Source organism: Chiroxiphia lanceolata, chromosome 16 (assembly GCF_009829145.1).
Source record: "Chiroxiphia lanceolata isolate bChiLan1 chromosome 16, bChiLan1.pri, whole genome shotgun sequence".
Taxonomy (NCBI): domain Eukaryota; kingdom Metazoa; phylum Chordata; class Aves; order Passeriformes; family Pipridae; genus Chiroxiphia; species Chiroxiphia lanceolata.
Genome location: NC_045652.1, coordinates 9,489,949 through 9,504,360, shown reverse-complemented (window position 1 = coordinate 9,504,360; position 14,412 = coordinate 9,489,949). Strand labels below are relative to the sequence as shown.

General features: G+C 41.3%; 1 protein-coding gene across 1 annotated transcript; it reads right to left on the bottom strand.

Annotated features, from left to right (window-relative positions):
- Positions 1-974: 974 nt before the first annotated feature.
- LOC116794867 (small integral membrane protein 10-like protein 2A) lies at positions 975-9,020 on the bottom strand. The gene is made up of 2 exons (XM_032704037.1): positions 8,792-9,020; positions 975-7,318 (listed from the first exon to the last, which is right to left on the bottom strand). Exons 1-2 carry the CDS (start codon positions 8,975-8,977, stop codon positions 7,298-7,300), a joined length of 207 nt encoding a protein of 68 aa, XP_032559928.1. The 5' UTR covers positions 8,978-9,020; the 3' UTR covers positions 975-7,297.
- Positions 9,021-14,412: the final 5,392 nt, after the last annotated feature.

Genomic DNA, 14,412 nt, shown 5'->3' with positions numbered 1-14,412 from the left:
GTCTAACCACATGCCAGAACTCTACAGATCTTATTAGATTATGACATTCATTTTTCTCCCTCCTCTTTTTTTTTTGTTTAAATGCATGTTTTGAGGGATAGTGTGCTCTCAGCATTCGCCACTATGAAGAACAGTACACGTTAATTTTGTACTCAGGGTATCAGCCTTTTCTTCACGGTTGTCAATACTATTTCTTTTCAGAAAACAGCACATAATAACATACTCCCTCAAAACATATAACTTCTGGCATCAAGGGATTCCAAGATCAAACAGAAACTAAGTTAAGTCTTCTAAGTGTAGAATCTAAAGGTCACTTGATAGCAATTTTCAGAAAAGAGACCTCTGAAGGGTGAGGGGTTTCTGTTTTGTTTTTTAATGCTCAACATTTAAGCAGAGGATATATGTGTATTCCACTCCTTTAATGTGAATATTTTATTCAGCAGAAACAAGAGCTCTGATATACCTGTTAATACTGAGGTGGTTCTAACCATGCAGAGAAGCATCCAGCAACAACATCCTAGATGATGCAGGAGAGTTTCTATGGCTGCTTTACATATTTAGCATGGTTTGCTTTCCCCCTCTAAAATGAAACTGCTGCAAGATTGGATCTAGTTAGTTAGGAAATACCTTGGAATTACATTGAAAGTAACTGTGTTAAGGTGTGTCACTAAAAAAAAAAAGTGTAAAAAGAATGACTATAAATGAATACTGGTGGCTAACATCATTAAGCTCACCTAGGGCTCAAATACCAAATTTCCAAGGCCAAGCATAAGGCATTGAGCCCTTTCATTCTCACAGAGGTTTTTTTGTTTTCTGTAAACACACATCTCCCAAATTGTATCTCTGAAAAAGCCCCTCACTGACTTTATATTGTCAGAAACACAATCTCCCTAAGCACATCTGTACAATTTATACAGTGAAAAACTGGAACAAGAAGCACCAAAACTCTCTCTTGTTGAGCACAGACAAAAAAATCATTTTAAAAAAAGATCTTTATTTCTGTTTTTAAATAGCTTGACAAAACCCATCCATTGGTACAGAGAGTTCAGCTGTAAACAGTTACAATACATGACCACTGGGTATTGATTTTGTACATGAACCTATTTGCAGTGACAATCCATAAGACAAGTCAAACTGAAATGTGCTGTGCTAAGAAAAACCAACGCTGTAACTGAAAAGACTGAAAAGACTGATGTGTAACTCCCTCCTGTGGTCTGAGTGAGCAGCAGCGCCGGCAGCAGCTTCTGGCAGCTCACACAGCACTCACTCCGTGGTACTCACAAGTCTGTAGTCACCTCTTCAGGACAACAGGTTTCAAGTTTGCTATGGAAACGCCTCTCACAAGTTAAAAGTGTCACGATAAGCTTCTAAAATACATACAAAGTTGTAAACATCTTTCTCTGGAACAAACAAGAATGGTTTGTGCCAGCCTTCTCCACCTCCCACCTTGTGATAAAACAAAATAAAAAGGGCCAAAGAGCAAGGCCAGAGACTAAAATTGTTCTGCAGGGATAACATCACAGTTTACAGAAACTAGTAAGTGTCAGCATTTAAAATGAGTATTAGTCACCAGCAGATAGCAGAACCCATTTTCAAGAAAGTTCATGGAACACTCCAAGTTATGAATCAGGCACTAAGCATTAGATGTCCCTACTTTTAAGAACAAAAGCTTACATTACATCTAGCTATTCTGCTTGATAGTAGCTAAAACTGACTACAAAGAGCAAATTAAACACTGATACCTTCCCAAGTTTGAGTTTTGACCATTTTTGCCATCAGGTTTATACACATCTTTCATGAAGAGGGAAGAAAAGAAATGTGCAAACCAGACTACAAATATACTAAAAAATAAAGGGGATCTTTTCAAGGCAAGTTTTCTTTCTGGAAGTCCCTCTGGTCATTTTTAGAATGTTTTAGCTTTTAAATTTATTTCATCATTAACAATGAAATAACCATCTTGGTCTGAATCTTGTATCACCAATTCCAAAAAGACTAAGATAACTGGACATTAATTCCAAAGTACACACCAATAGGATTTGCTGAGTGCAGGCTGGTAAAGGATAGCATTATTCCAGCACTTCTGTATTAGTCTAGTTTTCACACTGTCAGCAGCTTGATATCTATGACCTTGTATTTAAGTATGTGAATTGATCATAAATATCAGTATTTTCCTAGGCAACATTTCATTTATTTTAAAGTTCTACTGAATGCAGCTCTTCCTTGGGGATTAGAGGCTCTGTCGTCTAGAGAGGTTTTTTCCCCCATTTATTGACGATGCATCACAGAAACAAGTGTCAGAAGACATTCTGTGCACTCAGAAAAAAAAATGGTTTTAAAATATTCACAGGAATGTAACCTTCATTTTTTGAAAAGTTACAGTTTAAGTTCTGATCTTAATATATTTATTTCATAAGCCCCAAATTCTAGCTGCAATTCTCAGCTGACAGAGGTACCACAAATTCAAATTAAATATTGGATTTTAATTAAACCAGCTGTTTTGAAGGGGAAAAAAGCAGAAATATGATATCATATTGGCTACCTGTTGCTCTGCCAGATATATCTCTTGTCATGCACCTTAATGACAGACTATGTGCTCTTACATCTCTGCATGGTTTCTGTCAATTTGTTGTGCATAATTAATTACAGGGCAGTGTTTCTGAAGTGGAACAAAATATCAGCATGTGCTTAGGCTGAGAAATTATAGGGAGGGAAATATACGTAAGACTAGACCATAAAAACAAAAGGAACAACTTGACAGAAAGATTATACATTAGGAGAGTGTGTACAGGCTTGCTTCTTCCAAAAATTACATGTGTATACCTGTAAGAAGGGACACAGGAGGAGAAAAGGAGAAAGGAAGCAAACTTTGGCGAAGTTTCAGAAAGTGCAGTCTTTACAGTCCTAAAAATAAAAAAAGAAAAACAAACAACCAAAAAATAAAAACCCCAAACAACAAAAGCAAACCCAACACTGAAAGAGCAAACAGCTAAAAAATGTCTACAGATGAAACTGTCTCCTGGTGCAGGGTGATGCACACACAGGACTGCACCAGCTCATATCACACTGAGAACACACCACCATCCCTACTGCAGTTTGCACTGAAATGTCAGAAAGGAAACAAGCATTTGCAGAAGCATTCCAGCATCTCACTGTGGTAAAACACTTTTTATCTACATGCAGAGCTCCGTGCACACACATTTAAAAGTATATTTTCTTTTCAAAGCAGTACACCATATAGTAAATTTTCACTCAAGTGTGACTACTAGGCAGTTCTCTAAATATTGAGTATTTTCTTACTTAATTTGTTTTCTAATGGCAGAAATAGACCTCTTTGCTATGTAATGCAGGAAGGACCTGGAGCACAAGTTGTTTAGTAGAACCCTGATATTTTGCTTAGAAATAACTCTTTCCAGAGCAAGATGAGAGGGAAATACAGAAATAAGAAGGCAACTCCCGGTTCAGTATAAAGGTCCCTTACCCCCACTAAGAATGTTATTCTTCTGTACTGTAACAATCATCCAGGACAGTCTCAGCCCTGACAGCACATTAGCTCAGAAAAGCTTTCCACATCTTACTGAAGCCATGAAGCTCCACACAGACTGGTTCTTAGCCCAGACACCTTCCATCTCTTGAGATGAGTTAATATCAGAACATCTGTAGGAAGAGAACAGTGGCCTCAACCACGTAGTGTTGGATGTATCTCTAGTTTCAAAGGATGGATGCCATCCCTCAGGTTCCCTGTTCTCCCTCCAGACAGGAAAAGCCATTTAAACATCGTCACCACCAGGCAGACAGTTCTGTTAGTGCAAGAACAGTGCTTCCACTCCATGGCTTCCCCAGGCTTAAAGTGCAGTATATTACATGAGATTTCAACATACCAAACTATCCTTTATTTGAATTTCAGAAGGAATGTTCAAGTTAAAGTTACCTTTTAGGTTTTAAGCAATAAAATCCAAGGCAAGGTACATAAACTATCTTAAAATGGATTCAATCCACTCACTTAAGACGTATTCTTTATATCTTATGTTCAATATACATATAATACACAACAAAAATCCATCATTTCACTTAGCTGTATTGGAGTTAAAGTGATCCTGTAATAACTGATTAAAGGCCACACACTCAAAGAGGACTTTGCTTAAAATAGGACTGTATTAGCTGGACTGTGATGTGTAACCCAGTTCAACATTCTGAATTCCCCTCCTGCATAGGCTTGTCATCAATAAAGAGAAAACCCCTGGCAGCTGCTGTACACACATTTAAATTCTAATTTACTGGCCATGTCTCTCATATTTCATTTTTGCCCCCTTTAAAATCACCATGAAGAATAGATGCATTAAAAACTGGATTAATGCTTTTATGCCTTTAGCTACTCCTCTTGCCTGTTAGCCTACAGTATCACCTACAAGTTCTTGCATATAACTGATTCCCAAAAAAAGTAGTTCCCAGTTGACACAGAGCAGAGAAGCTTCCAGGCCAAACCATTCAGCTGAACAAACAAAGTCTCAAGTAACAACTGCAGGTACAACTGTGCCAACTGATCCTTTGCACAGGAGGTTCAAGCACTCGAGGTTTGGGTGCAGGGCTGTGTTTATGCTCAGCTTAATAAGGCTCACCAGCCAGGCAAAGGGTATGTACCTCTGGAGCTGGTTAGAGAGATGAATCTGGAGTTGCACAACATTGTCTTTAGCAATCAAGGCAGCTTAAACAGGGCCCAGCCCCTCCCCACCTTCATTCCTCTGCCCTCAGCTCTGCCAAGGGAGGTTTTCTGGTCAAAATGTAGGTAGACAGCAACTTAACACCATAACTCAAAGAAGCCACAGATTTCTGGAGAAGTGTCTTTGTTTCTGGTGGTTTGGGGTTTCAGATCCACATCACTTTGGGAATCATGTTAATCCCACCACAAAACCACGTGTTAACATGTTAATACCACTGCAAGGCTGATAAATTGCAGCAGTGGAGATGAGAGTGAATGGCTTGATGAAGTGGGAACTGCTGCTGTCAAAATAGTTACTTACAATATATGATCCAACATTATTTTAAGATTTTCAGTCACTTCATGACAGGTCAAAAGTCTAGAAGTTAAACAATCATTAAAATACACACCAGGGAAAAAAGTGATTTTCTAAGTTAAAGTAAAATGGCTTTTCATATCTTCTAGCATCCAGAAGAAACAATCAGCCAATGGCGATAATAAAAACACAGCATATCATTTAACATAAAAAGTAATATATCTTACTTTCAGCACTCAAATGAAATTAAAAAATTCCAACATTTCTCCCTGTAACACTGATAAGCATCATCTCATCTCCACACAAGTGTGCTAACACCCCAGTAATCACCCCATGGGAAACTCTACTGGCTTTCCAGGTAAATTCAGTTCAAATTAAATGCAGCATCACTTAGTCCCTTTCCAAATGAAGCAAGACAGCCAGCAAAAGGGATTCCTGGTGTGGGAATCACTGGTATGGCTTTACTCCACATTAAGTCCTCACTTTTACCTCAGTGAAAGGGAAGCTGAAAATGCATCTTAACTCCCACCCTATCAGTACCTCCCTCTGTAGGTGAGCCTCCAGAGCACACTAAGCCCACCTGCAGCAATCCCTTCTTGAGAATTCTGGACACTGAGTTCAAACTTTGGCCTGCTGCACAATGAGTTCCTCCATCAGGGTGCCAACAGGAGCCTATTCCTCCAAATTCTTATTCACAAGCAGCTCTATGGATTCCAACATTCTTGCCCCACACTTTGCCAAACCTCATTATCAGAAGCCTGTCCCAAAGCCAAAGTCAACAGGCCCAGAAATTATTACTGTGCAATCACTTTCTCAAGGAAATAAAACATTCTTTTAGAAAATTGTTTATAGTGTCTATTGTAGCACAATAAAGCTCATGAGATATTGTTAAATTAGAGCAGTACCACCCTTGGAAAGGAACACTGCTGAGAATTATCCTGTATTGAAGACCACCCTCCCAACAGCTTTCCAGTTCAAAGTGTTTTAAGGACTGATGTATTAGTCACTGTTGGATTCAGAGCAAGAATTCAATTCTACAAGAAACAGTTTCACTGGAAATGGCTGTAAATAGTAGTAGCTAAAACACTGCACTAATACAAACCCTAAAGAAAACAAAGGATCTGTGCTAATCAAACTGGGTTCTAGTTTAGTGTTAACAACAGGCCTGCAAAGTCCCAAAGAGTCTGGAGATTATGAAGTTCTTTCCACACAGATGCAGATATTTCTTACAAAAAAGAAGTCCCTATTCTTCCAACAGCCAGTTTTACTAGCAATTACACAAGTATAATTTTCACTTTAGCTATCTACTTCTCACTAAAACCTGAATTGTGACCTTTTCTCTGTTATTTAGTTAAATTTCTGTTAATATTAAAAATAGTAGTTACTAAAATCCCAGTACTTTACCCTGACTACTGCACACCAGAGACCTGCTAGTACAAAAGCTAGCACAGAAATGACCAGCTGTATGATGGGAAAATCATTAGCCACATATTGTATATTCAAAAGCATTTGCTGATATCCAAGTGTTTGCTCTGAAGATACAAGGTCTAAGTAACAAAGACAGAACCATGGTTTTTGGTTGTTTAGGAGTCCCATAGCATACGAGTCGTTCAGGGAGGCAGCTGGAATACAACAGGGATCAGGAAGTCCACCAAGCTCCAAGGCTTTCAAAAATGCAAACTGCACTTCATTCTCTTTGCTGCTGCTCGTTTCTAATCCCAGAAACCGCAGGTTTTTATTACACTGCAAATGTCCCAGCCAGAATTGTGCAAAACATACAGAGTTGTCTCCTGGACAGCAGGAGCTGAAGTCTCCAGAAAGGCTACAAGCTTTCTCCAGCCAGCCCGTTACTGAAATACCATCAATGCAGTGAGAAACCAGATCAGGACTGTCTTTGCCAGAAGAAAAATGCAGATGAAATGAATCCTTCCAAGGAGCAGCTGCACTGGAGTTCATCCCTGCTGATTCACTGAAACTCAGAGGCATTTCCTTGCCAACAGAAGGCAGAGGTATAGTACTGAAGAGAGAACAAATCCTCGTGTTAAATAATTCTTGTAAACTGCTGCTCAGATATTGAGAACTGTCCAACACGGAATGCACGTGCGTCAGGTGAGCTGCTGCCTTGGGATGAGCTGGGCCATCGTCACATACTGGGTTCTGGGTTAAATCTTCTTTCTTCATAGTCCTGGAGCACACGAGCACAGCTCTGCTGCTTCACAACAGGCTGGATTGGAAGAGAAGTGTGACAGACAGCATACAGTGCAAGCAGCACACCAAGTCACCAGTCAGTGGATCTCAATATGGACCTAAAGAGAAAGAATGCAGGAAGTTATTACACTGATATCCCAGTTTCTTGGTGCCTCATATACAGACCAAAAAAAGAAAAATTAAAAATCTTTAACATAAAAAAAAAAATAACCCAGCTACAAAAAGTAACAGTTGTCCAAACAGACAAGTCTCCCTATAGGCTGCTTGAACACATCCAGAGGGCTAGGAAGCATACCCAAAAACCAGCTTTCTTCTGTAGTTTCAGTTTAATCTGCTGCAAACTCTCTTTTGGTGACAGACGTGAAAGTGAGTCAGCAAACGAGCAGTGAGAGACTCACTGTGTAACAGCACCATTTCCCTTATCCAACAGAAACACGGGCTGGGACAGATTATAAACTTTTAACACTGAAGGTAAATAGTAAAGTAATCCTCCTGTAAACACAAGTGCAAGCTGAAATCAGACCCACAACACTGGAAGTAACACTGGACCATGCACAGCTTCCCAAGGGAACTGGTCAGACTGGCTGCACCAGCAGGATCAGCTGTAGTGCAGTCAAGGGACAGGTTGATGTTGTTCCAAGAGAACTATTATGTGCCAACACTGATAACAAGCAAAAGCACGTTTTTTCAGCTACCAAGGTTACTAAGCTGCAGGTACAACTCCTGGCCACGTGGCTCATTTTCAAGGTTCAGAGCTGTAGGATGAATCCCAAAAATAAAAATAAGAGATGTCACATTTTGGCCTCTTCCCATTTTAGCTTAACTTTTACAAGTCACAAACTGCAACCAAACTTGTCTCTGAGCACTCGGCCACTGGCCAGATGTCAAAACTCATTACAGCTGTTTACGAGGAGAAAGTGCCCAAGCCTTGGCTTAGAACAGATGTTTGTTGTGACAGTCCACCGCTTGCTTCTGTTGCCAGCTAAGTCTAAAGTAAAGCTTTCATTTCATCATAAAAACAACGAAACTTAAACCCTACAACAGGTCAAAGCTGGTTTAGGGAGTTCAACGTTTTGCAGAAACAGGGGAGATGCAAATTAAATATTAACTGGTTTTTTTTATGTAAAGACACTGGTATTTAAAACTCTCTCTTGCATTTTCCCTGCTGCAATTGTCCTGATTTAAAAAAACCCCAAACAAACCACCAAACCAAAAAACAACCCAACAAACCGATGAAGGAAATTGTTTTCTTTGCTCCTTTAAAATGTGCACATATTCACAATTTATTGCCTGTGTCTGAGTTAACTATGGCTCAAGAACACGAATAAACTTGAGAACGCGGAGAACGAGCAGCACAGCGGGGCACTCGCACCTGGCCACGGGCAAGGGCGAATCTCCTCCAGGGGCTGCATCCAAGCGACATTCCCGGGGGACACCGGGCAGGGCAACAGCCCCAGGGCGGGCACGGCGGGACCCGCCCCCCCCCCGCCGTCATCGGGGGAGCCGCAGCGGCCCCGGCCCGGCCGTGACCCCCGGACAACCCCCGGCCCGGCCCCGCCGCCCCCGCCCACCTGCAGCCGCACGTTGAGCATCATGGACGCGACGATGTAGAGGTAGGGGAAGTTGATGCGGAGCTTCCAGGCCAGGTCGAAGAAGATGAGGAGGGTCCTGGTGAGCCCCTTGCAGAAGACGCCGTAGGAGCGGGCGGCGGCCGACTGGGAGAGCCTGGCAGCGAGGGCGGACAGAGCCGCCGCCATAAACCCGCCCCGCCCGCCGGGCCCGCACCCGGGCCCCGCCGCCGCCTCCGACCGCGCGTGCGCACGGCCGGCCTGGCCAGGGGCTGCGGCAGCGCCCGCCTCTGCCCGCCGCGCGTGCGCGGGGAGCGCGCGGGGCGGGGCCGCGCTGAGGGCGGGCGCGGGGACCGTTGGAGCGGGACGGGGCAGGGGCGGCAGCGCTCGTGCTCCACCGCCCGCCCTCGGGGGAAACCGCCCTCGCGTTAAACCGCCCTCCTGTTCCACCGCCCGCCCCCGCATCCTGCCGTCCGTATGTTCCACCGCCCACGTGTTCCAATGCCCTCACGTCTCGCCCTCGTGTTCCACCGCCCCGCTCCTCGCCAAGGTTCGGCCTTCCGGTGTTGGAGCCGTGCTGGGAGCACACGGAAAATTCGCAGAATTACTACAAGAATCATCGGTTGCAACAGGGCGCCCCAAGAATTCCACCGTGTGCCTGAGAGCGTTGTCCGCACGCTCCTTGAGCTCTGTCAGGTTTGGTGCTGTGACCACTGCCCTGGGGAGGCTGTACCAGTGCCCAGCCACCCTCTGGGGAAAGAACCTTTTCCTAATATCCAACCTAATGTCCCTCCCCTCGGTTACCTTCATTCAGACCATTTCCCGTTGAGCCGTTCCCTGAGGGCATGATCCATCCAGGGTGCGTGCTCCAGCCTGCTCAGTGAGACCTGCACAGGCTACCGATGTCATAGAATGGTTTGGGTGTGAAGGGACCTTAAAGATCATCCGGTTCCACCCCCTGCCATGGGCAGGGACACACTCCACTAGCCCAGGTTGCTCCAAGCCCTGTCCAACCTGGCCTTGGACACTACCAGGGATGGGGCAGCCACAGCTTCTCTGGGCAACCTGTGCCAGGGCCTCCCCACCCACACAGGGAAGAATTTTTTCTTAATATCTAATCCAAATTTACCCTTTTTCAGTGTGAAATGTTGATAATGGTTCCTGGGTTTCAGTCCCTTTTTTTTTTTTGTAATTTTTGTTGTTTACACAGCTAGGTGATCAATTCTGTGAGCCAGCTACTGTCACAAGGAAATACCTCCTATGCTTTTCAAGCCAATACTTGTGTTACTTAATGAATTTAAAATACACTGTTCAAGTCCGGGTTACACACAAGATTTACAAAACATTTTGCAAATGTTTCCTGGGAAGGTCTTTGAGATAAATTACCATCATGGCACTTTGCAAGTAGGCAAAAATGCCCCAAAAGATGAACAGATGACCAATACCATTTATTAACATAGCCCTTTTTCCCCCCTATAACTGCTTTTTACAGTTTTCATTCAATCAACTTCCAATAACTAAAATGAAACATAAAAATCAAGACCTTGATTTAAACTCCTTATAAAATACTATTGTATTACCACAGAATCAAGCTGGTGCATAGAGAAAGAATAATTCCAGAACGGGACATTTAGCAGCTTTCCATGATTAAATTGGAATGCAATGTGATATACAAAGGTTAAATCAGGAAGCTGATTAACATTTACATATATCAGTAGAGATCTGCCAGAGTCTCATTAGTTCTGGCTCTTGTTGCACATTGAAACAGATGTGACACAGTATCAATTTTCAAATCTTGATTAAAAGTAAATTAGTTTCCACGCTAAAATAGGCAATATAATTACTAAATTAGATTATAATAACAATTTAGCATCACTATTTATTTGGATCTACTTATTTAATTAAATAGTGAAATTGGTAAAACACTCTTTAGCTTTCCAACAAAGAAAGTAACAGATAATGCAACTGAACACCAATCGAAGAGATTCACCAGATTTTGTCACATCCAGATTTGGAAATTAGCTAATTATTTTGAAACTAAACCTCAAAGGCATCCCATACTTCCTCTTTTGATTTCAGCTCTGTCATGGTGGTAAAATCATTTTCAGTTTAGCTAGAACACTGATTGCTGTAATATGCAGAAGTTCAAAACTGTTGACATGCAGTGTGTGGCTGATGGCTGTAGATACTTTGTTTTTGTTTATAATATCTATTCCTCTCATAGAAGTTCTTGTAGAAGCTCTTCAGAATTTCTACAAGTGGTCCTAGTGAGGAATAAATTCCAGAATATATCATCACTTTTTGACAATTGTCTTATTTCTGTAATAAATATACATTTCTGTTCCAATAGCTGACCGTGCTATATGCTGAACCACTGATTTTTATTTCTGACTTTGATCTTATGTGTTATTTGAAGTTTTCTGGGGTTTTGCCTTGCTTTCTACTCCTAGAGAAGGTGTTAGTTGGGATGTGAGTCACGGCTGTGCAGTGTGGCAGAGGGAAATAGGCTTCTTACCCCTCCATCTCTTCCCAGGCAAACTGACCAGAGAAGATTTGGTCCTTTTTTTGGATCCCAGCTCTACTGAAGTCCATAAGCATTTGTGCAAGTCTGGAGCAAAACAAATACTAAATCTTTCTAAGCAAAGCAGGGGCCAGATCAAAGCTTGTAGCCTTCAGTCTTTATTCATGTAAAAAAGGACTGGACAACTGAAGGCAGTAAAATAAGTAATACCAAATGGGCTTATGTAATAGTTGAACCTTTATCATTGTTCTTGATATTTTAAGGCTCATTTCTCTGAAATGCTTGATATCAAGATAGGTAGAAGTTGGGGGGAACTTGCAGCTTACACATCTGTGTACTTCAGCACTGCCTCACCTCAGGGCATGATATGCTGCCTACAGTTATAAAAGGCTTATTTCCATATTTCTGCTGAGGGAGTTACAGTGATAAAAAAATTGAAGTGACAAAGAGAAGTCTCAGGTCCTTGTTTATAAATATATAATGTTGTCTCTATTCCAAAAAGCTCACAGCCATATACAGGGATTACTGTATGTACTCCCACTGCCTTCAACAATAGATCTCACTGTATTAAGTAGTCTGTTACTGCCTGCTAAACCTGAGGGTAGACATCAGTGAATGCAAAGCCTTATGTGGGTTTTATAACTGAAAGTCTTGACAGAAGAGATATTTATCAGAAGCTACCTAAAGAAAATAGAGCACTTGTTTCTGTTGAATACTTACACCATCTAAATCATCTATGTGAGCATCACATGAATGGGATGCATTTGTTTTACGATGCTTTATTATTAATGTAAAGATTTACACACTACGATTTTATTTTCATGCTCTTTTAATCTGTACTCTCTGATGCAGCAAATGCTGACATTTAAAAGTTGTGGTTCCTTTTTTATTGCTGGCTTTGGTTCCTCTAGAGCAGACTGACTGCTATATTTGAACAGTGTACATTTCACATGCAAGTACAGGCTTTTTTCAACACTCAGGAAACTAATCATGCCAAAAAATGTCTGCCTGGAATATCTAGAAATTACAGGCTATTACTTGTGGATTAGAATGTTCTCTAACATCAATTTTGTGTCACAATATCCCCCCAGCTTCAGTGAAGATACTCCAAATTTCCTCCACAGCAATAGTGTCTCTTTCCTAATTAGAAATCTCTGCTCTGTTAGCTTGACAAAGAGACGTCAACTAAAGAATTCAAAGATCATTAAGCAGAAGACTTGGAATCTCAGGCAACTGTTGGTTGCTACTGCTAGTTGATAGCTACTGCCCAAACAGCTTGGATATGTACTCCTGTCCTGATTTAAAAGTGGGAGGGCAGAGGAGCTCAGTGAGTGACAGGCCACAAAGGCAGAAAACACCACAGATGGAACCAGAGTCCAGGAAGGAATTTTGGATGCCTGGTGCTGTCTGGTGTTAAGATTCCTTCCTATCAACTACTGTGTCCCTAATACTACATCATTAAACACCTGACTTTTGTCACCAACTCAAATTAGGATCAAGACTTAAGTACAGTTTTTAAATACAATTATTTCAGCTAATTTAAGATGAAAAAAATCTGGAGAGAGTTTTTCTCCGGTAAAATAAGTCTCTCCTTAGGTGAGGTTTTGTGTGAGGGTTGGGTTTTTGGTGGTGGTGGTGGTGGTGGTGGTGGGTTTTTTTTGTTTGTTTGGTTGGTTTTTTGTTGGGTTTTTTTTGTTGCTGATTTTAATAGAAACTATCAAAAGAGAGAAGAGTGCAATATGCTGAAAACCTTACTCCGCTCTCTGGCACTTTGTGACACACCTTTGCTTCATGTAAAGTTGACTTTACAATTTTACATGTCCGAGCCCTGGTTTCCAGGAACTGAATTCCAATTACAGCTTTTCCCCCTGAAACAGTTTTCTGCTCTTGTTAAGGATAGACAATTACTTTTGCCCTCAATATTGTACACACTGTGTCCTGGAGGCAGCTGAGCAGAACCTGTGTCAGCAGGAAGTGTCATCCAGGAGCAAGGGAACACACCCAGGAATTATGTCAGGTGCTCTGCTTGTTCCCCAGTACAATGTGTGGATATTGGTCCTTCTCTGCTTCTCTGTGGCTTCATTAATGAGCTGACATGTTACAGAACACAGTAGTAATTTGGGATGAAAGATAATATAAAAGTGCAAATAATTATTGTCTCTGTAGTGCTGATAGTTTGTGTCATGGTGAGTAGAACTTTCCAGTATTGCATCAGCGTGATTACCCTGCCACTCCCCAGCCACAAAGGGGAATAATCCTCTGGCAGAGCCTGCACTCACAACACACACGGACAGTATCCAAAACAATCTTAAATAATGATTCCTTCTCGATGTCTGAGAAAAAGGCTTTCAACAACAACTGTAATGGTGAGAGAAGACAAGGTGGTAGAGTGTGGAACAATATTAGGGCTGATTTAAGCCTGAACTTTATGATTCATGATTTTATCATAATTATGGAACGATTTATATTTGGTTATTGCTACTGCCATTCATTATGTTCTTTTGTCCTACTCCTCTGTGTGGTGCATTTGTAACTATTCTATGTACAACCCAGCACTGCAGTCATATCTATCAAACTGATCATTTTTCTAAGTTGCCTGTTATTAATTTCTCCCTCCTTTGCCCTGTGTTTCATCCTGTTCTGTAAGTTCCTTTTCTTTTGTCAAACTAATGTTTCAAAATGTTCCCTGTGTCGCTCTCTCCTCATTCTCAGGGGAAAAAAACATACCTGCAAAGTGTTGAGCATTTGTAGCACCATGTAAAATTTGTTTCTCTTTAAAAACAGACACACTACACAATAGGTAAACAAAAAAACATGCAAGAATAAAATGCAACTGAAATATAGTAATGTTCAGTAATAGAATAATAAACACATCATATATTTTAAGGAGCATCTGCCAGGGCAAATAAGGAAAGTTACTGTAAGAGAGATATCAACTAGGATTTCAAATGCAAAAGGCTGAACCATTCCAAAAGGCCCTTTTTATCATATTTGAGGAAATAAAGATTTACAAACATGTGGAGAAAATTTGTCTAAATCTGTTACCAGATCATCATCTATCCAAATTGTAATATTGTTTTAGATTACTAACAGAAAATATTTA

Bases quoted from the DNA above. Each gene is read 5' to 3' on its own strand.
- LOC116794867 (XM_032704037.1), bottom strand. From the start codon at position 8,977: ATGGCGGCGGCTCTGTCCGCCCTCGCTGCCAGGCTCTCCCAGTCGGCC. The intron at 7,319-8,791 runs GTGGGCGGGGGC...CTTTCTCTTTAG, and splicing joins TGCTCAACGTGCGGCTGCAG to GTCCATATTGAGATCCACTG.